Source organism: Diaporthe amygdali (genome assembly GCF_026229845.1).
Source record: "Diaporthe amygdali strain CAA958 chromosome Unknown NODE_32_length_550834_cov_65_698784, whole genome shotgun sequence".
Taxonomy (NCBI): domain Eukaryota; kingdom Fungi; phylum Ascomycota; class Sordariomycetes; order Diaporthales; family Diaporthaceae; genus Diaporthe; species Diaporthe amygdali.
In genome coordinates, this window is record NW_026517052.1 from 244292 (window position 1) to 264459 (window position 20168).

A 20168-nucleotide genomic window follows, 5' to 3' on the forward strand; every position below is an offset into this window, starting at 1 on the left:
AACCATCCAAACGCATTCGGTGAGGGACGCCACCTTCATGCTAGGGGAATCATATGCTTAATATTGCTTCTCTAGCTGAAAGGCCAGGCAGCTATAGTGCCTACTGTTGCATTTCTGGGATTAAGTGGACGGGGAGTACTGGCCAATTGCTTGACTCCGAGGCTCAAAATACAACAATACGAGACTTTAAGCTTGCAAGGATTTCACTTGAAACGGATCTTCCTTTGTGGCATCTGCATATTTCACTACAAGCATCAATCGGGCTATGTGTTGCTTGCCTAACCCAGCTGACACACGCCAGGAGCAGCGCTTGAGTGCATGCTGACTGCATTAAGCTATGAGGTAGAGTGTGCAGGGCTGCCAATCAAATATGGTGGATGGGGCTTAATTCACGATTGTCGACAGACCCACAGTTAATATACTTTTGCTACCGCCTAAAAGTTAGTATATAGTGTCACTCATTGCGAATATCTTTCGCATGGTGTTGAGGCATTTCCCATGTCCTGATACATCAGTACTCACGGATTGTACTATAAGACTTTATTCCAGAAGTCTGTGATAATTACTCGCAGTCGCAAGAAGTGAGACATCGTAGAGAATCTGTATATTTACTAGGAAGCTCTATAGGTAAAGCGAACGGGTATCCAATGCGCGAAGAAGAGTCTACACAATGTAAAATGTTCACCGAAGTGGTAGCAATCTAACTAAGTAATCATGAACAAAAGTGTCCTAGGAATTTGCGTCCTTCAGCCGTTCAGGCCTCGATCAATCTCGGCGCCACAGAGGTCTTCCTGCTCGTGATCTGTTGAAAGTCTTCCAATGACATATTGTCAACAAACTCCACAATGTGCGGATATCCACCCGCCAGCTCCAGCATCTTCTTCTCGTAATTTCCCAGTTCTGACTCCTCAAGCACCTTCTTGGGTAGGTCCTCCTTGCCCTCGTACACCCAGACCCAATCCCCGTTCGTCTTCTTGGCAAGCTCCCAGCCAGAGTCGCTGAGGGCGGACGCATTCCATTGCTTCTTGTCGTCGTAACCAAGACCTTTGATAGCAAGGCGGATGCGCGCCGAAGGGTGGATCTGCTCGCATGTATCCTCTAGATATTCGGGCAACTCTTTGCCATTGTAGGCGTTGAGCTTATGGTACATGCCAGGAGAGCGGGTGATGGTTCCCGCGAGTGTGTACATTGGACTATGAGCTCGGAGAATGGCGCCCGTGGCCCATGGTCGCACAGGGTGATTGCCTTCAAGAATGGGATCAACAGCCCATTTGAAATAGGTTGTAGGCAGCACTTTTGTGGCTTGTGAGGCTTTTGCCTTGAGGCTATCGGGTACGACGCTAGTGGCCATTGCGATGATTTTCGGGGGTTTTCCCTTTGCCTTGGGTGGTTCTTTGGTTGGAAGCGCGGCTGCTGAGGGATGGTCGCGGTAATATCTCTCCGTGTCTTGTAGAAGCCGACGGAGAGAACCGTTGTCAAACTCGACGCCCATACTGACGAGCTGATCCATCATCCCTGAGCAAGGCAGTCAGTAATCGTCAAACAGATAGTGCTATAAGAAAACACATTGGAGCCGTCGATAACTCGGCATTTCCCTTTCTGTGGAGAATCTTTTGTGCCAGATGGGACGACGGGAAGCTGCTTACAGGCCATGGTCATATTTGCGATACCCTGGTCGGGCCAACCTCCACCAACGTTGCCATGATTGCCTGGGAACCAGACCTGCTTCAAGTTGGTGACACCCTTGTTGGAAGCAGGGCGCTCCCAGACCGAAGGACTGAAAGGCGGCCTCGGCTCATCCAGGGCTAATGCATGGAAAGCATTCTCAATGCGATCCGATAATTTTGTGTCGTAGAACCGAAGCTCAGAGGTTGTGTGATCAATCCCGAGCTTCTTCATCCATGCGATTGAGGGAACTCCGAGACTGCCCACGGTATCGAAGACTGCAACTGCCTTGATTGTGATGAGCTTGCCAGTGCCGCCACCTTCAAAAACTCGTGTGAGACCATTTTCGATAAGCAGGTGCCGGTAATCTTCCGCCGCGTGCTCCCCCCTGGGTTTGTTGTCAAAAGGAACACCTGGATAAAGATCCTTGTAATTCTTGGTCTGCCAATTCTGCATGTCTTTGAAAATGGGGAAGAAGTACTCCATGCCTTCGCGGGTAAGGAGGCCGAGACTTCCAATCATGCCAGCGATGCTTCGAGCGGTGAAGGCGCCACGAGAGAAGCCGATAAGGATGATTTCGTCGCCATCAACGTAGTTGCCGCATATGAATGAGTAGCTTTCACGAATGTGCTATGTGCTAATTTCAGCCGAGACAGAGAGAACAAGAGAATCAGCTGCCGGAAAGTAAACTCACCTCTGCAACGCCATTGCCGAACGCGCCGCCAGAAAAGGCGTCCGCCATCGTGCTCCCGGTTCCAACGCCAGATTGGTAGTTGATGACCTGAACTGAGCCATCCGAGCAGCCACGGTTGAAGGACCGGGCCAGACGAGTGACATTGGATGGAGGTTGAGGCTTGCCCTTTTCCCATCCTTTGTCCGAGTTCATCCAGGTGCCATCGCAGCAGACGATAAGTCGTTTCTTCTGGTTAGCTGGGGGAGGAGCACCGGTCGCACTGCTCTGGCGTCTTCCGGAACTCATTGTGGAAAACTTGCTTGAGTTGGCAAATAATGGACGATATCTAGGAAATTGTAGAGATGATAGGGACTGCTATTAATGCAACATGGATCTTCAGAAGATACCGTGGTCCTGATTGTTCTCTAGTGGTTGTATTTGTCACGAGCAACAATTGAGAAACGACGCAAAACATTGCTGTGTAGCCCAGAACGACCACAGCAAGAGCTAACATGTCGTCTTAGCCCAAGAAAACAAATTGGAAAGAAGGCACTGATGATTTGATCAACGAAACCACGACTCACTGGTTTTCACTTCCTGAAATTTCCCTGCTATCCACCGCAACAGGCGGACATGTTGCGATGATGTGTTCTCTTCCTTGAATGAAAGTTTAGACATAACAAGTCGTTGGAAGAGCCACAGAGCTACTTGGACACATTTGGATCCATGGTCTCATTATTCCCCCAATCTTAATCGTGTGGTTGGAAGGGCAGAGAGCCACTAACTATGGGCTGAGAGAAGGTTCTATCTCGAAGCAGGAGCAACCACCGCTATTTTCTGGTTCCTTACACATACTCTCCACGTGAATGTCGATTATTGAAATCGTCAAGGACGTTTGGCATCAACTATAGGGGGTCCTTGGCTTCAAGCCGCTATTGTTGCGTTGTTCGAGCTGCATCAGGAAAAAGAAGTCCACCTTCCAGAGGATTGCAATGAATTGGCCTTAAGAGTGGGGTTACTGCTTTCTCCTGAATCCCGCAGAATAATTCAGCTTCCGTTCGTGCGAAGGAAAGTTCAATAGTGCGGGAACGGTGGTCAAATGTCAGCTGGCATATTGTCCGAAAGTGAGATCGTCTTCGTCCTCTTTTCTTCAACGGGAGGAAATGTTGTCGGCCTGACTAATCGAGTATTTTACCATTCAAGCATTCTACCATTCCATTTCCAATTTTGAAAACTGGCTTTAAAATAATCATACAAAATGCCTAGGTGCAGTGACTGCTGAATCGAGGCCAACTTTCAAACTGAGGTGCTTCAAAACTTGATTGGCCGCGTAGCCAAGGAATGATGCGGGATTCACCTAATGTGGTAAGACGGATGAGTCGCGAGTGATGCTCTCCAACCTCCAGGATAGGACGTAATGGTGGGTGTGCCAACCAAACGTGGGGGTTGCATGAGATCACCTGGTGCAGCAGACCACAAGGACTGATCTCGACCTCCACTTCCAGTCCCCATCTTGGTTCATCTCAGCTGTATTCGACTTTGTGTGTTTTCTCTCCTGCACAAATCTGTACAGATGATCTCTCCGTAAACATGGCCCGATGTCAATCTTCTGTGGAGAAAGATGTGAGCGCATTCTTCGAGCGTTGCGGATTGCCCCGAGACACTCGGTCAAGATGCTGGGCTCTGGCCCGCGGGGTGTTCCCAAATGAATACATTCAGGAATCGAATCCTCAGGGTTACTGCTCTTATACGCTCTGTATTGGACAAGACATTATTGTTCAATTCAGGCCAACGGTCCACCAACTCAACATCAAGTTGACGACTGCTGCTCAAAGCATTTACGGGGGCCTTGCACCGCATACGAAATTACTCAGCATTATCGATGTTCCCAGATCATGTTCACTCGACGACTTTTCGGAGCTGCCGTATGATAAGCTTATGGATGAGGCAGTCGTGATCGACGATGGCTGCTATTCCCATGTATCACTTCACGTCTACTCCATGGCGAGGATACCGGGCCTGTCCGTGGCCGAGCTGCGAGCCTCTTGGACGCAGTCTTCTCCGCCATTAGCTGAGTTGCGATGTCAGCGAGAAGATGTAATTAGGCAGTTCGCCAATTTCATCGTCATTGGTTGGCAATCCTCACGTTCGGCATCAGACCCTACAATCTCGAGTCTCAGCGGCCGGATAGGCGGTTCCATCAGCTGGCGAGTGCAGGAGATGCGGGCCCATCTTCCCCATCGATTTCAGCCAGCCGTGGAAAATGTCTTGGAGCGCTTGGACGATATCGAGTCCCTCCCATGGGTTCTGACGCATGGAGATGTTGTCCCGGCTAACATAATGGTCCGGAACACACAAGCTGCGTCATTAGGAGAGGTAGTCTTGACTGGCTTTCTGGATTGGGCTGAGGCGGAGTATCTCCCATTCGGTATCGGGTTTTACGGCGTTGAGGCCTTGTTGGGTGAGCTTGATCGAGATGGGCGCTTTAGTTACTACCCTGAGGCAAAAGAGCTGCGAGAATCTTTCTGGCTATGTTTAGAGGCTGAAATACCCGAGCTGAGAGTTAACCAAGGGTTGGGAAATTTCAGGAGGAAGGTTGAGGCCGCCCATGCCCTCGGTGTTTTGCTTTGGCATGGCATTGCATTTGATAACGGTAAATTAGACCGGGTCGTTGATGAGGAGAGGCCTGAGGATGCAGAGGAAGTGCGAATACTTGATCTCTTCTTTGCTAGCCATGCAAAAGCTAGGAATAAGGGAGTTGAGCCTGAGCGTAGTGCTGAGCCAGATTCGAGTCGTTTAGTTAAGCCTTTTGATTTGAGTAGGGCGTTCCATATAGACCTGCATTGAGCATCTGGATTTTGGCGATAGGCGTATCAGCAGATCCCGAATGAAGCGAGAGATAGTTTTCTCAAAGTTCCGGGCCTCGCCGCGTTGTTCCACTCAAAAGGACTGTTGTCATAGGCCCAGTCACATGTCTGAGTCTTGAGCGATGGGAGATATGAGCATGCGCACAGCTGTCGATTGGGGATTTTGAGGCAGATCAAGGTAACATTATCAATTACTACGTTTGTACTTTCCTCCCTTCCTGCAGCCGTACAACCACATGGCCCCCTTCTCACATGATGAACCGCGAGCAAAACCACCACATCAGTTTGTAGATCGTGGTCATTTGATGCAGGGCCTAGATCAACAAACCCTCAAGCTTCGGCATGTTCTTCACATTGACGTTCTCCCAGAAGAAGGTCGAAAACCAGGAGATTGAGTATAGGCAAGTGGCCGCGATCAACATAAGCTTCTGCGTGTCACCGTAGGACCTGTTGATGGCGTCCCTGGTCGGGGATCCCAGGGGGTACGAAGACTGCACGACAATCGAGCCGTAAATCTCAGTCAAGTTGGCCTGAGCATCTGCCGGCAGGTACTTTGCCAGGTTCTTTGGGAAAATGCCCTGCCACATGGCGCTTGAAATTGACAGGCCGATGGCGCCACCTACACTGGCGACCAGACCCTCTGTCGCGAGAAGAGCTGGGATGTTCTGGTGCTTCGAGACAGCCTGCACGGTCAACTGTTCGCACATAACCAGCGTGCCGCCACCAAGAGCCACGAAAATCTGGCACATGACGATGTAGCCGATGTTGGTGCCGGGCTGGCGGAAGTGGATCATGAGAGACACTCCGAGGATTGTTATCGGGACGCCAAAGTACACTGATTGCCACTTGAGACGTCCGTTGTAGCGAATGATGATGCCCATCACGATTGCCCAGAATGTTGAGCCAACGGTGTAGATGTTGTTTATATACGTCGCGTTTGTGATGCTCTGGTTGAAGACGACAATGTTCATCGAATAAAAGTAAGAGTCCCAAATATACCAGGCGCAGTACAGACTTGCCATCATTGTGAAGGTGAAGATGACGGTCCGATTCTTTAGCAGCGTCCATGGGATAAAGGTGACTGGTGCGAGGTACTTTTCCCAGAGGACGAAGGCTATCACGAGCAGACCTCCGAAGATCAGGAAACAAATAATCAAGGGCGAGCGCCAAGTGTCCGGTTGCTTTGCGTACAGAGAAAAGGAAAGCAGGAATAGTGCAAGGCCTGTGGCCAGCGTGAGGAGGCCGATGAAATCAAATTCCTTGCCGTAGTAGAGTAGGTTGTCGACAAACCCACGGCCGTGGGGCGGAACCTGAACCAGGCCAGCCTTCTCAGCCTTGCGGGCGTTGATCCAGAAGAGGGCGGCGAGCGGCGAGCACACGATCGGGAAGATAATAGCCCAGATGCCAAAGCCCCACCGGAAGCCGATTGTCTCCAGCATCTTCTGGGACGCGGGTCCATAGATCCAGGTGGTAATCAGCCAAGGCGTGGCGATGTACGAAATCATCAGAGCCCTGTTCTTGAGCTGGGAGGTGTCGACGACAAAGATGACGAGGGTGAAGTCGATGCAGTTGTAGCCCATCGCGTAGAAGACCTGAGCCGCGCAATACGTCTCGACATTCCGACATGCAGCCATCATCGCAAGACCGATCGTCATTGAGCCCACGGCAAGACAGAAGCCCTGTGGCCGGCCGAAGTTGTCGATGAACTTGGCATATGGCAGTTTGATCAGTCCTGCCATTAGAGAGGAGAGAATGGTCGTTGTTGCTGTCAGGGAGTGAGCCGAAAAGTCTGATGTTACGTATACGGTAAAAGTGCCGGCGACACCCGACGTGAACACCGATACAAAGTTGACCAGCCAGATGCTTTGCACGTATTAGTTGTTGTCGGTCCGCGTATGTGTGTACGAATGGAACTTACAGAGCGTAGGCCGTGACCAAGTCTTTCCTCGTCCACACCTTGAGTGTGGCCTCGGCAAGCTGCACACCATACTGCAGTTGCTTGATAGGTTCATCTTCTTCCGAGGAGGGTGATCCGCGCTCCGCCGGGTCTTGGGTCTTTTCGTCGAGCGTCCAGCCACGGTCAGGAGAAACAGGCGCGTCGGGGCTGTTCACGTTGGCTGCGGCGGTGGTCTTGAGGCCAGCTTCGGCATCTTTGCCAGTGCTATGAGCAGTCTCTTCGACGACGGGCGTTTTGCCGCTGGACCTGAATCCAAGTATGCCACCGCGGAACTTCATGATGTCGGACAAGCGGTAGTGTGATTCAAGGAGAAGATACGGAAGGAGGGTCGAGCACTCGCCTCGACAGGAAGGAAAAGACCACTGGTCTCTTATACAGACCTGCCAACGAAACTTACTATGCTAAGCAACCATACTACACACAGTTCCGAGCTGCGGTGCGATTCGGGGAGGAGATACCTCCAACTAGAGGTAGAAAATCCGACAGAAGGATTCAAGCCATGCAACCAGAGAGGCTCTGTGGTTGGGCAAGATGATAGACCACGCGCAAACAGGCCCCTCTGGACTAGAGATTGTCCAACAGAAGTCCCAAGAGAGTGGTTCTGGTGCGGGACCCGGTCGATGGGCGGTGGTCTCCGTGGGGCGACTGCTTCAAGGCAAGTCCATGCTCGGGCTGTATGTGATCGAACCCACATGCTGCAGCTAAGTCTAGGCAGACTCTTTTGCAGGATGCACGATGTGGACCATGGGCACATGTTCTGGCCGAGAAAGTGATCGATGTGGTAATGCAATTGCGAAGAACCCTGGAGCACGTCCTCCGATCAGCGGGGGCGTGTGAGGAAGAATTCGGCGTCGATGGACTTGGCGGCCAAGACGTATTGGCCAAGGACCGGGCTATCAGATCATCTAATCTTATCAGATGGGCCGAGGACTCTGAGGACTAGGCTCTCCCTGCTGGAGCCGGGAAGCTCTCCGAACCCTTCTCACCCGGCACGCATGCAGTCAGCAGTCCAGGTCTGTGATCTATGGCATTGTTCTACTAGGTTTCAGCACATGTAAGTCACTCGCAAGTCGCTATCCTCTTGAAAAATTTGACAATGCCAAGGCGGTCCAGATTGCCGTCCGAGGCTTGTATTGAGCACTGAGTTGCAGTCCAGGCTCAAGTGCTTTCGGCCGCGTGGTGTGGTGTATGTTCCGATCGCCCGGGAATTCCCATCGTTCTGTGGACGAGTTTTTTGAGCGTGGTACCATGGAATACAGAGGGCAGGTTTTTGGTCCAAGTCATCGTGAGCAGCAGCAATACAATGCCTGTTCCTCATTGCTCGGAGCGGAAGGCTCGATACCACAAAACCTCAAGTTTCGGAGCCGGAGACCCTGCTGCGGATAACAAGTACTTTGACTCTGCCATTAATGCAACATGAAGGAGAGACGTCTTCGAGCCTTTTGACACCTCCACCAACGATATTCCAGCTTACTCAAACTGTTTAGCCGAGACTGCCTGCAGAACCCACGCACTCCGGAGGTCGCCCCTGTCTCAGCATGGCGCTTCTGGTCGAATCCTGCTGCCCCACTCAGTCATCACCACCGATGAATGCTAATGCCTCACTCTAGTTACTCCTTTGAGCCCTTGTTCGGGAAGCATGATCACCTCTGAGGTTGTGGCAACCGGGTAAAGGCGCATCCTCCGAGTCCAGCCGGTCGCCTACTAAGATGCTTGGCCGTGGGTGCCCACAGAATCCCTCGACAGTATGGGTCAAAAGGCGTTTGCGTGCTTTGATATGTTAGACTGACCCGTGGGATCGAGCACTTCTCAGAGGTTTACGGAATATGTCCGCGGAACAAGGAACTGGAGCTTACTCGAAGCTTAACAAATATTTGTCGCTTGGTCTTCCACGGACAAGCATCCTTCAGGGCTTATCTGCCATCCCGAACTCTTTAGTATTACAGAACAAAACATTCTAAAGGACGTACTTAGGGAACATACCGGGTCATTGTCGCAACACACTGTCTACACCGTCCTTGCCATCTGAATGGGGCAATATGCCGAGAATGCTGTGATTGTTAGCCACTGTAAGTAAATACAGAACAGGATTCCGTGCATGGGGATCGAGGGCCCGAGGTCAAGCCGAACGCCCCGTGGACAAACTCCACTGAGCGCGTCCCAGGTACCCAGTTTGCGCCTGGGCCTCTTGGTCAGTTGACCATGGATGACCAAGGCCTCGTGTTTGTGAGCAATCTGGCACTGAGAATTTTCAGCCGAGGTTCCGCGTTCTAATGTTCTTGGAAGCGATGAGACCGATGGGGTGTGTGAGGCTCGACGACAGATTTTACTCATCATTCATAGAGACATGCAATCCATAGTCTAGTCAGGGTTGACGGGTTGCAAACCCTTGGGTCCATTCGAGGACCTTTATTAGTGGGTATTCTCAGCTGCAATCGCGAAAGAACTTGAACAACAATCGTGAGAGGCGGTTGGCCTTCTAGAACAAGGCGGCATGATGTGAGTGGAGTGAGCGAGACAAATTCGGTTTTCAGTAGAGATGTAAGTTTTCCAGATACAATGGCCCACTGATGTCTTCAATCCAAATACTGTTACTGCAAAGTAAGCATTCTGCATGATGGGTCTTCGCATCATCCACGTGGGAACCCATGAGACGTACACATCTTGGCCGCCTCTCCACCCCACCGCACTGTGGTCACATTAGAAGCATAGTGATGATCACCACACCTGCACTGCTGCTTGGTCTTGCTCAGCTAATTGAACATTACGTTGGTGGTCGACTTGACGCATATCACCTCGGCATGGTTTTTCATCCATTTGGTATAGTGGCTGAGAATCTCGGCAGGTCTCAAGTGGTGAGATGCCCGAAGATACCATGTTCAGAGCTTTTCTTTTCTCTCTTGCTTTGCAACGCCATTTAGGCTTGTTTCCGGCTCAGCATCGCAACGCAGACACATAAGTTTTTCAAACCTTGTAACCTTTGTCCATAGACTTTTCGTGCTTTTCGAAACATGTCTCACCTATGAAGCTGGCGAGTTCAAATCTGCAGATACCCCCACGAACCACCAGGTCAACGCGAAGCGAACTCAGTATAGCATGCTACCTCGAGGCAAATCAAGACCTTTTGCAAGAAAATAACGCATTGGCTTTTGTCTATTCTCGAATAAATGGCACTTCCACGCCATTTGGACTGCGAAGACGGTCTCCTTAGTCCCTTAGTTCTTCAGGACTTTCTCCAGCTCCGCAATAACGGCGTCACCCATTTCCTTGGTGCTGGCACTACCGCCAAGGTCCTTGGTCACAACGCCATTGTCGATGGCGTTCTTGACTGCCTGCTCAACAGCATTCGCCTCTTTGGGCAGGCCGAGGGAATACCTGAGCATCATGGCAATCGACAGGATGGTGCCGACAGGGTTGACAATACCCTTTCCTGAGATGTCGGGTGCCGAACCTAAGATGATGTGTTAGCTTGGGATGTCTTGAAAGATTCGATGAACCACTCGTCATGGTGTCGAGAATGTGCATTCTTACCATGAATAGGCTCGTAGATTCCGTTGCACTTGCTCTTGCCGTCTGGCAGACCGCCAAGACTAGCACTGGGCAGCAGACCAATGCTGCCGGGGATAACACTGGCCTCGTCGCTGATGATGTCACCGAACAGGTTGCTCGTCATGACGATACCGTTCAGTGTACGCGGGCTCTTCACCATCAACATGGCGGCCGAGTCGATCAACTGGTGCTCGAGCTGGAGCTGAGGGAACTCGTTCTTGAACAGCTCCGTGACGGTCTTCCTCCACAGCCGGCTGGTGGCCAGGACGTTGGCCTTGTCCAGACTCCAGACCTTGGCAGGAGGGTCCTGTGCCAGAGCCAGGTGAGCAGACAGACGAGCAATCCGCTCGATCTCGGCCTTGCTGTAGGGCTCCGTGTCCATGGCGAACCCGGAACCGTCGTCCTCCTTGCGATCGCCAAAGTAGATACCTCCGGTCAGCTCACGAACGACGACAAAGTCGGTCCCCCGGCAGACATCTGCCTTAAGCGGAGACCTGTCAACCAGAGAGTCGGAGGCGAAGCTGCAGGGTCGCAGGTTGCCATAGGTGCCGAGCTCCTTGCGCAGCTGGAGGATACCCTGTTCTGGGCGGACGGGGGAGGAGGGACCCCATTCGGGACCTCCAATGGCGCCCAAGAGGACAGCGTTGGCTGATTTTGCGGCATTGAGGGTCTCCTCAGTGAGAGGAGTGCCGTGAGCGTTGATGGAGGCCTGAAGGTGAGTCAGCTGTGTCACTTCACCGTAGTCCATGGCTCGGTACACCAGCAGGTCTGTCCCGTCGCTGGGGTGTGACGACCATGACGGCATCACCAAGCTGTACCCGGGGCGAGGAAGACACTTACACCACCAAACAAATGCTCTTGGAGGTTGAACTTGCCAGCTGAGGGACTCAGAGACTCGACCGTCTTCAGAACCTGTGAAGTCGTCAGTGCGATTGGTCACCTAGTTGAATCGAGTCCAGTTTGGCGGGAGCTCGAGTTGAAGCTAGACGACGGTGGCATGCAAGCCAGAGGCCGCCCAAATTCCGTATGATTGCATACCTTGACTGCCTCGCCGACAACCTGTGGTTCAAGAGTTCTGTCAGCATGATCCCATCTTCATGACCTCACCCGAGAGTTTAAATAGCTTATTGCCAGGCCGAACACCCCGCGATGAACAGACTGCAGCAAGCCATTGAACACTCACCTCAGGACCACAGTGGTCACCACCGAGCACAACAATGTTATGGGTTGCCATATTGAATATGAGGGGAGGTGTTTGTGAGATAGTTGCGAAGAGGAGGGGGGAGGATCAAGTGGTTGGAGTTGCTGGTGAGGTTGATCGACGAGGAAAGTGTGCCCCTCGATGCTTTCTGTGCTTTGCACTTTGAAGAGGAGCCCCACCTTCCGAGATCGGGGCCGAAAAGGTCAGTGTCGGGCCACTTCCACTTTTCTCTTGACAATATGGTCAAGAAGTGATTCTTTCTGTTCCTTTGAGAAAAGACCAGCTGAGGGACAACTGATGTATTCTGAAAATCTATTTACCTTTATTCTCGCTCATCTATCTAGATAGGCCGCCAAAACGGCCGTTGTAAGCCGGGCGGGTATGACGATTGGCGCCGCCGAGGCCGAACCCCTCCGATTCCGACCTGAAATGCGGTGCCGGGCCCCAGCTCCGGATTCATTAGACTGCCATTATTCTCAGAAGCCTCAATTTCGGATTCAGAGTGAAACAGCCTGAATAGAGACAAATAGATACGTAACGGTGATGGGTCTTCGTTCCTTACAGAGAGCTCGCTTGCGTGCATGTCCGTCCCCATGTGCAAATTGATAAAACGTGGAGTAGCAGTCGGAACTGTCGATCCCTGTCTCCCAGAGGCCCAGTCGACGCGACAGATAAAGTTGACCCATCACGCGTCTCGCGAGCAACTCGTTATTTTTTCCCTCGACGATTCAGAACAAATCTCTAAGCAAACCACTTACTTTTCCCTGGCCAATCTCATCAATCGAACCTCTCACAAAGTCTGAAAAGTTGGAAGCTGCGAAATGGTCAACTTCAAAGACTTGCCTGTGGAGATGCGATCCCAAATCTGGGCCGCGTCTCTGTCTAATGCAGATATGCAGGGCATATACTTCTTTGACCCGGAGGACTTTGGACTTGATGAACATGGTGAGGGCAATCACGCCGACTCAGACTGGGAGGTGGAGCGCGAGGTCATCGTCGCTTTCCCGACAATCATGCACTTGTGCCGCGAGTCTCGCGAGTACGCCAAAAGCAATCTATCGTTCAGGGAGGACACCTTCAAAGGCATCAACGTGCCCTGCCGCCCGTACCGACCAGAGACGGATATCTTCTTTGTGCCGCACCAGCATTTCGACAGCTTCGTCACAGCTGTCCGGACAGCCCAGGACGACGAGTACCTCGGGAAGCTCCAGGACGGCAAGAAGGCATTCTGCCGAGAGATCGCGAATCTTGCCTTCAGCTCGCGTATTCTCGCGGACGAGGATGCGGGCATGTTGGCATATTTCGTTACCGAGATGACGGCACTGCGGCATCTGTTCTTCGTGTTTGGCAACACTGATACGCTCGACTTGTCGAAGCCACTGGCTTTGGCCGACCTGGAGACAGGCAAGGCAGAACTAGTCCATGGGAAGCCGCGCACCAAGGTCCACGTGGAAGAGACACTAGATGGGTTTATGAACGAAGCGTCACTCTGGGAGATATCTGATGAAGCTACTGCGCCGTGGGATGAATATACTGGCGAGTGGCTTTTTGACATGGTGGCAAAGAGGATGGAGCAAGTCCGTGGGTTGATCTAGGTCATTTCGACGACCAATGTACAGTACGTTAGACCACATCGCGCGCAGCTCGTCGAGAATCGATCAGCGTTCAAGTCCTGGAGGGAGCATATGAGCTTGCGAGGGTGTGCTGCTGCAGTCAAGTCAAGTGTTCTGGAAGAGTTGGAGTCTAGTAAACTTGGCACCTCGCAGGCAAGGAACGGTGCGGGGAAAGCTCCACGGCAGACCTGAGTACTGGCAGATGAAGTCCACCTAGTGGGCAATCTTGGAAACCAACACACGATCCGGCCTGGCGGGACAGGGGCCCTGAAACCGGCCCCCCAGCTGGACCTGGACCCTCCCACCTGTGGGGTAGCTCCAGGGCTGCATGTACGATTCGCAGCTGCCGCCCCAGGGGTGCCCAGGTGGAACCGGTGCGCAAGCTACACAGCTGCACAGCTGGACGCCTTGGCACCTGCATGTGTGTGTGTCTATGTTTCTGTCTGTCTGACTGACGTCTTGTCACTCAAGTGACGCCACATGCATATCCTTGACTTGGACTTGCATTGCCTGGTTTCTCGTGGTCTTTGTCCCGGCATAATACCGCGAGATTCCATGATACGTGAGCCGATCTGAATAGACACACACCTGGTCCTCTCTGGTGCGCCCATGTCTATGTCACCGGCTGGCCTGAGACCCACCCGGGCATACGAGCAGTGACACGCAGAGGGTTTTGTATGGCAAGCTCATCATCTCGTACCAGCTCCCTGGTCACTTACGACACGGTCATTCGAAGCGAACCCACTTCTCAGGGCTCGACTTCATCAAAGCGACCGGCCAAGCCTCCTGGCCTATTTCTAGCGGTGAGGTGTTCTTTAATGACATGAGTCTCTTTCAACCCGTGGACACTTGCCTCTGCGGTCATTTCTCGAGAGCTCTCTCTCGCATTCCCCCATCTGTGAGAGGACGGTTTGAACTCCACGATCCAAAATGACAGAGGAGGCCTCTCAAGCTCCCCCGCCCAAAGACGCCGTGCACCAGGCCGGCGGTGGCATAAGCGGCGAAGAACACCACGGTCACATCAAGACAGTCAGCGGACCCATCTTACGCTACCTCACCAATGTCTTCAACTGCCATGCCGACGAGAACAAATCATGGCACACGGCGCAGGCCGCCACATTCATTCGCTGCACCCAAGCAGGCGATCCTGACTCCAGCCACGAGGGGCTGCCCGCTGACCTGGCGGCCAAGGAGCAGTTAGACTTCAACGACTTCTTGCACTACATGACCTCGGACGCTAGCAACATGATCAGGCCATGCAAAACAAGTGACCAAGATCTCACCTACCCCCTATCCAGCTACTTCATCAGCTCTAGCCACAACACCTATCTCACTGGAAACCAACTCTATAGCGAGTCAAGCACGGACGCCTTCAAGAATGTCCTGCTGAGGGGATGCCGTTGCGTTGAAATCGATGTCTGGGATGGCGACGACACGGACTCGGAGTACTCAAGCAGCGACCTTGAGGACGACGATCCTAAGAAAGCAGACCTCTACGCCAAACGGAAAGAGAAGGTGGAGAAGGCCAAGAAGAAGCTACCCAAGTCATTGTTATCAAAGTTGGAGAAGACGTCTCTGGGGAAGAAACTCGACAAATATGTCGACAAGAAGACGGAGCACAAGGCTGGTGCCGCGGCGTCACTGCCAGCAGAAAAGGAAGCCAAGCCAGCGGCCGGAGGAGATGAGAAATCAACACCATCTGGTCCGCTCCAAAAAGTGCCCTCCCTACCAGTGGCAGCCACCGAACCGCGGGTCTTGCACGGCTACACTCTCACAAAGGAAGTCTCGTTCCGTGATGTGTGCATGGCGATCAGGGACCACGCCTTTGCGGTGACGGATCTCCCTCTCATTGTGTCACTTGAGGTCCACGCGGGAGCCCAGCAGCAAGAGATCATGGTCCAGATCATGGAACAGGTCTGGGAGGGTCTGCTAGTCCCGCCTCCAGACAAGGACTCCGACGTCCTGCCCCCACCAGGCGACTTCCGCCGCAAGATCCTCGTCAAGGTGAAGTACGCGCCTCCAGGGACAGACACGGCTGCTATATCAGACGAGGATGCGGGTCCCGTCGACCCCGAGGCCGCCGCTAAGAAGAAGAAGAAGAAGCCTTCCAAGATCATCCATCCGCTGAGTAATCTGGGCATTTACACACGTGGCGTGTCGTTCAAATCCCTCACGCAGCCCGAGGCGAGCATGCCGACGCACGTGTTCTCCTTGGCTGAGAAGGCGGTGGCAGAGCTTCATGAGAAAGAAGCGAAGCAGCTGTTTGAACACAATCGCAAATATATGATGCGAGCGTACCCATCAGGACTCAGAATTGGCTCCTCGAACTTGGACCCGGCGGGCTTCTGGAGGAAGGGTATCCAGATCGTGGCGCTGAACTGGCAAAATTGGGACGAAGGCATGATGTAAGTGAATTTCCATCATCTCGGCAGTGCGAACAAGCGATTTACTGACTCCGCCTCGCAGGCTAAACGAGGGGATGTTCGCAGGCACAGGCGGGTATGTCCTCAAACCCGAGGGCTACCGCTGCTCCAAGCCCGGCCAGCCCGAGGAGCCGCAGCCCGTCGTCACCCACCGCACGCTGGACCTGGAGGTCAAGCTCTTCGCCGGGCAGAACCTGCCGCTGCCGCTGGACGAGACGTCCGAGAAGTCCTTCAACCCCTACGTCAAGCTGGAGCTGCACGTCGAGGAGAACGGCGAGCGCCACGGGAGCAGCGAGGAGGCCGCCAAGCGGCTGGGCGCCTCGCCCGACGAGGAAAAGGAGGGCCAGTACAAGGCGCGCAGCAAGACCATCAAGGGCACATGCGAGCCCGACTTCAAGGGCGAGAGCCTCGAGCTCAAGGGCATCCCCGGCGTGGTGGAGGAGCTGAGCTTCGTGCGCTTCATCATCAGGGACGACGAGTCCTTCCGGCGCGACGACCTCGCGTCCTGGGCGTGCGTGAGGCTGGACCGGCTGAGGACCGGCTACCGGTTCGTGCATCTGTTGGATGCAAACGGCCAGGAGACGGATGGCGTCCTGCTTGTGAAAGTCACGAAGAAGGTGTATTGAGTGACCTCGAATCTTGCGTGCTTTCCCTCAAGCAGTTTATCTCACGTTAGCGATCGGCGTCAGGCATCGACGGGTCCTCGCATTCTTGTCACATTAGCAAGGCCTAGAGTTTAAAGGCTGTCAAACTTTCAATATCTGTATTTTTGTCTTGTCCTGCTTGGCCGCACTACCAGCGCAACTTGACAAGAAGTGGTTCTCTGAAAGACTTGCTGAGCCCATTTGAGGAACATGTTGTGTCTTACTTTACCGTCGTTTCCTCGTCTACCTTAAAACCATCCTCCCAGAATGACACCGAACTCCAAATGCTTTCACATCGTTACACTCTCCACTCCCATCGACGGCGCGCAAAGTGCCGCTCTGCAGTGCCCGATTCCTCAATACTACACCACATGTTGAGATGAGGCCATAAAGCCCAGTGTCTACCAAGCCCAGAGGACCTTGTGGTGCAGCACCCTCGGGCCGAGCCTCTCATACTCGAATGGCGTGATCCACGAGTCGTTCATCGACAGTTTGCCGAAGACGCTGCCGCCCTTCCACACCACCACCTGCTCGTCCATGTCTCTCGCGCTGCGCGACACCAAGATCCTGTCGGCGATATCCGGCCGCCGGGCGCGAAGCTTTTCCTCGAGGTAGGTGGTGAAGTGCGGGACCTTGGCGCCGCCGCCGATAACCATGATCGAGCCCAGGAGGTCGCGGACCTTCTTGTCGTCCGTCTTGCCCGCGTTCTGGATCGAGGTCAGGATGGCAATGTCAAGTGGGACGACCGGCAGCACTTCGTCCCGCTCCTCGGCCATTTTCTTGAGCGGGTTCTCCTCTCGCTCTACGAATATGCCGGGTGGAGGCTGGGAGACATTGTTCTGAGCAGAGGCGCCGTTGGTCTGGGGCACTGGTGTGCCGCCATTCCGCGATGGGCTACCGTTCCCGTTGGTGTTGTCCTTGCCGAACACAAACGGAGGAGGAACGGGCGTGCTTGCACCCTCGGGTGCTGGTGAAGGGGCGTTGGAAGCCTGCGGGGTCCCATCGCGAGTGAGGTGGTTGAATGGATTGGGCTTCTCCTTCATCGGCGTGGAGAATTCCGCTCCTGGAGGGGCAGCACTCGGTAATTGGTTTATTGAAGGCTTGTTCAAAGACAGAATAGCCAGCTGTGCTGCCGAGAAAGGATCATCTGGCACTTCCACATCATAGGCGTTGTAGGAGCGGTCGATGAGTTTCCTTCGTCCACGAAGCTTCGTCGAATTGTCAAACATTTCTGGGTCGTAGAAACCCATGGGTGCCAGGATTACCTCATCGTATGTCTTGAACTGATACTTGCGGGTTGGCTGGTTGGGAGCGCGCAGGTGAAATTGGAAGAGTTGCACAGAGATATCCGCTTGGGTCATGGTGCAGTGCTTGATCTTCAGTTCCTCTGCCAGCAAGAAGTCGTAACGCCTTCGGAGGTTGATATCTGCATAAGGAAAGTTGTCGTAGAGCATCATCTTGATGAACGTCTCCGTCACATCATATCCGCCATACTTCAAGTTGACACGCGAGTCCTCGATACAAAGCCCGTCTTCGACACAGGTGATCGAGGTCTTCTGCGCGCCAACATCAACGACACATGCCTGTGTGTAACCAGCCCCGAATGTTGCTGCCATGCTCTCTTGTATGAAACATGTCTTTGAGAATTCGAACCAGTTCATACACGACCGCAGTGCCTGTTCGACGTACTTCTTGTCGTATAAGTCGGGGATAATAAAGACGCAACTGTAGTGTTTCCAGGAGCTGTTTTTTGTCAAGCCAAGCTCTTGTCGGATCGCCTTATCAAGGAGAGTTTCAAAATCGTCGTACAAGTGCTCTGCCGCGGTGTAGTCGTCCTCGTTCAGCCAACCCTGTTGTAATGGCCACCATAACTTGAACTTTGGGTTGGAATCATCAGGGACCCTTAGGGCTTCGTTACCAATGAAGCAAGATGCCACGGAATTGGGATCCTCCAATGACTTGACATCAGTCCACTCGACCTGCAAAGGATCATTGTGAACAGGAATGACCTCGGGGTCGGCCCGCCGGTTGTAATTAACCACCAGCTCTTTAGAGTTTGGCAGGACTTTTCGCTTGTTCGCGCGCATATCGATCTTCAAGTCGCTGCACATCTTGTTGTACTTCTTTGACCATTCCTCTCCATACTGCTCGTCGGTAGTCTTGGCCTCGAATTGTCGCCGGGGGAGCGCCTCGTACTGCTCGGCCTCGGTCTGGGGAAACCGTGTTGCCAGCGTCATGGGTATCGTCTTGGGTAATGCGTCGCTTGCAAAGCCTATCCGGAGATTTTGACTGCCAGGGTGGATGATGATGATTCGTGAGGGATCCGAGGCATTCTTGCCGGGTACACTGCCGTCTTCGGCCTGGGCTTCATATTCGTCCTCTTCAGGCAACCCCAGCGGAACCTCCCCCTTGGGATTCAACGCGCGCTCGCGATCTCTGTCCTTGGCATTTTGCGCAATTCTGTCCAGATTCGCATCGAATTGAAGTCGCAGTGGTAGGATTTGTGTGTCACGCTTCATATACTCGCTGAAGGGAAAGATGGCATCAGCATGTGTCCGTAGACGGGTGGATGGGTGAGGAGGTGTGGATGAACTCACGTGTAGTAGTTCTTTTGATTGATGGGGACGACATCCGGCCAGCTGCTCTGCTTCATGCCATTGTCGGTTCGCTCGAGACCTGCGTTGTGTCAGCTGGGCCGTAATGTTCCCTTCAAAGGGCTACCCGCATGCAATGATCCATCATCGCGGCGCAGGCCCAAAGTTGCTTACCCTCCCGCGCGAGGACGCGCTCGCTGACTTTTCCAACCATCGTGGACTGTGTATGGCTGGTTGGATGCCGATGAGGGTGGCGATGGGAATGGAGTTGACAACGAAGCTGAGGTTGTGGGGGTTGGAGAGACGAAGGGCTGATTACATCTCGAAAAACTCCAGTTGCCCTGGCGGTCCGCGGCCCAGAGCTCCAATTGCGCCGCCTGCAGCATCGCGCACAACGACAGACCCCCGGTCGAGATTCACTTGTAGAGACAGTGCTGCCGTTCAGCCAGAGCGCCTCGTCCATTTCCGGTTTAGCGCCAGTTGAACTCACAGAGCTGGCCCGTGCCGCTTTCCGTGCGACTGGCGAAATCAACCTGTGAGTATCGGTGAGTCTTCCTCAGCTTGCACAGTCATGATTTTTTTACTCTGATTTCCTTTAAATCATAGAGGCGCCTCTATCTTGTATCAATGAAAATTTCGGAGTCAGGACCATGATTTCAGAGGAATTTCTCCATGTATTGATGATTGGGGCTTGAGGATCAAGAAGCTCACAACCAGATCTGCCCGCTCTGTCTCTATCACCTAGAGGCAGATGAGCCCGGCTCCAGGTTTAAATGGTGTCAGAGCTTTATATACATTTGTTTTACATCTTAGGATTCTATATGTCAGTAGACTTCAGTCCCAGAGACGATCATTATCCTGTCCTCTATGTCTTGAGCTCTAAAGGTGGATGAACTTGAAGATAGTCATATTGAAGCACAAGGGAACTGCGCAAGCAGCAGGGAGCAAACCAGGTCATACTGTAGACCCTGAGCCAACATTC

The 20168-nt window shown here is 53.0% G+C and overlaps 8 protein-coding genes across 8 annotated transcripts; 4 read left to right on the forward strand and 4 right to left on the reverse strand.

Annotated features, from left to right (window-relative positions):
- Window positions 1–754: 754 nt before the first annotated feature.
- Window positions 755–2644, reverse strand: J7T55_009569 (uncharacterized protein; the record flags this gene model as incomplete). The annotated part of the gene is made up of 3 exons (XM_053132641.1): window positions 755–1515; window positions 1647–2295; window positions 2360–2644. The coding sequence occupies 3 exons, from the start codon at window positions 2642–2644 to the stop codon at window positions 755–757; spliced, it is 1695 nt and encodes a 564-aa protein (XP_052989401.1).
- Window positions 2645–3928: 1284 nt separating this feature from the next.
- On the forward strand, window positions 3929–5138 carry J7T55_009570 (uncharacterized protein; the record flags this gene model as incomplete). Its single annotated transcript, XM_053132642.1, has 3 exons — window positions 3929–4799; window positions 4878–4991; window positions 5071–5138. 3 exons carry the CDS (start codon window positions 3929–3931, stop codon window positions 5136–5138), a joined length of 1053 nt encoding a protein of 350 aa, XP_052989402.1.
- Window positions 5139–5519: 381 nt separating this feature from the next.
- J7T55_009571 (uncharacterized protein) lies at window positions 5520–7440 on the reverse strand (the record flags this gene model as incomplete). Its single annotated transcript, XM_053132643.1, has 2 exons — window positions 5520–7068; window positions 7124–7440. The coding sequence occupies 2 exons, from the start codon at window positions 7438–7440 to the stop codon at window positions 5520–5522; spliced, it is 1866 nt and encodes a 621-aa protein (XP_052989403.1).
- A 253-nt stretch (window positions 7441–7693) lies between these two features.
- Window positions 7694–8105, forward strand: J7T55_009572 (uncharacterized protein; the record flags this gene model as incomplete). The annotated part of the gene is made up of 2 exons (XM_053132644.1): window positions 7694–7836; window positions 7961–8105. The coding sequence occupies 2 exons, from the start codon at window positions 7694–7696 to the stop codon at window positions 8103–8105; spliced, it is 288 nt and encodes a 95-aa protein (XP_052989404.1).
- A 2272-nt stretch (window positions 8106–10377) lies between these two features.
- On the reverse strand, window positions 10378–11945 carry J7T55_009573 (3-isopropylmalate dehydrogenase; the record flags this gene model as incomplete). The annotated part of the gene is made up of 5 exons (XM_053132645.1): window positions 10378–10613; window positions 10694–11420; window positions 11552–11623; window positions 11750–11770; window positions 11895–11945. The coding sequence occupies 5 exons, from the start codon at window positions 11943–11945 to the stop codon at window positions 10378–10380; spliced, it is 1107 nt and encodes a 368-aa protein (XP_052989405.1).
- Window positions 11946–12733: 788 nt separating this feature from the next.
- Window positions 12734–13507, forward strand: J7T55_009574 (uncharacterized protein; the record flags this gene model as incomplete). Its single annotated transcript, XM_053132646.1, has 1 exon — window positions 12734–13507. The coding sequence occupies one exon, from the start codon at window positions 12734–12736 to the stop codon at window positions 13505–13507; it is 774 nt and encodes a 257-aa protein (XP_052989406.1).
- Window positions 13508–14455: 948 nt separating this feature from the next.
- On the forward strand, window positions 14456–16574 carry J7T55_009575 (1-phosphatidylinositol-bisphosphate phosphodiesterase delta 1; the record flags this gene model as incomplete). The annotated part of the gene is made up of 2 exons (XM_053132647.1): window positions 14456–15930; window positions 15992–16574. The coding sequence occupies 2 exons, from the start codon at window positions 14456–14458 to the stop codon at window positions 16572–16574; spliced, it is 2058 nt and encodes a 685-aa protein (XP_052989407.1).
- A 419-nt stretch (window positions 16575–16993) lies between these two features.
- On the reverse strand, window positions 16994–19400 carry J7T55_009576 (uncharacterized protein; the record flags this gene model as incomplete). The annotated part of the gene is made up of 3 exons (XM_053132648.1): window positions 16994–19118; window positions 19190–19268; window positions 19361–19400. 3 exons carry the CDS (start codon window positions 19398–19400, stop codon window positions 16994–16996), a joined length of 2244 nt encoding a protein of 747 aa, XP_052989408.1.
- Between the last annotated feature and the right edge of the window lie 768 nt (window positions 19401–20168).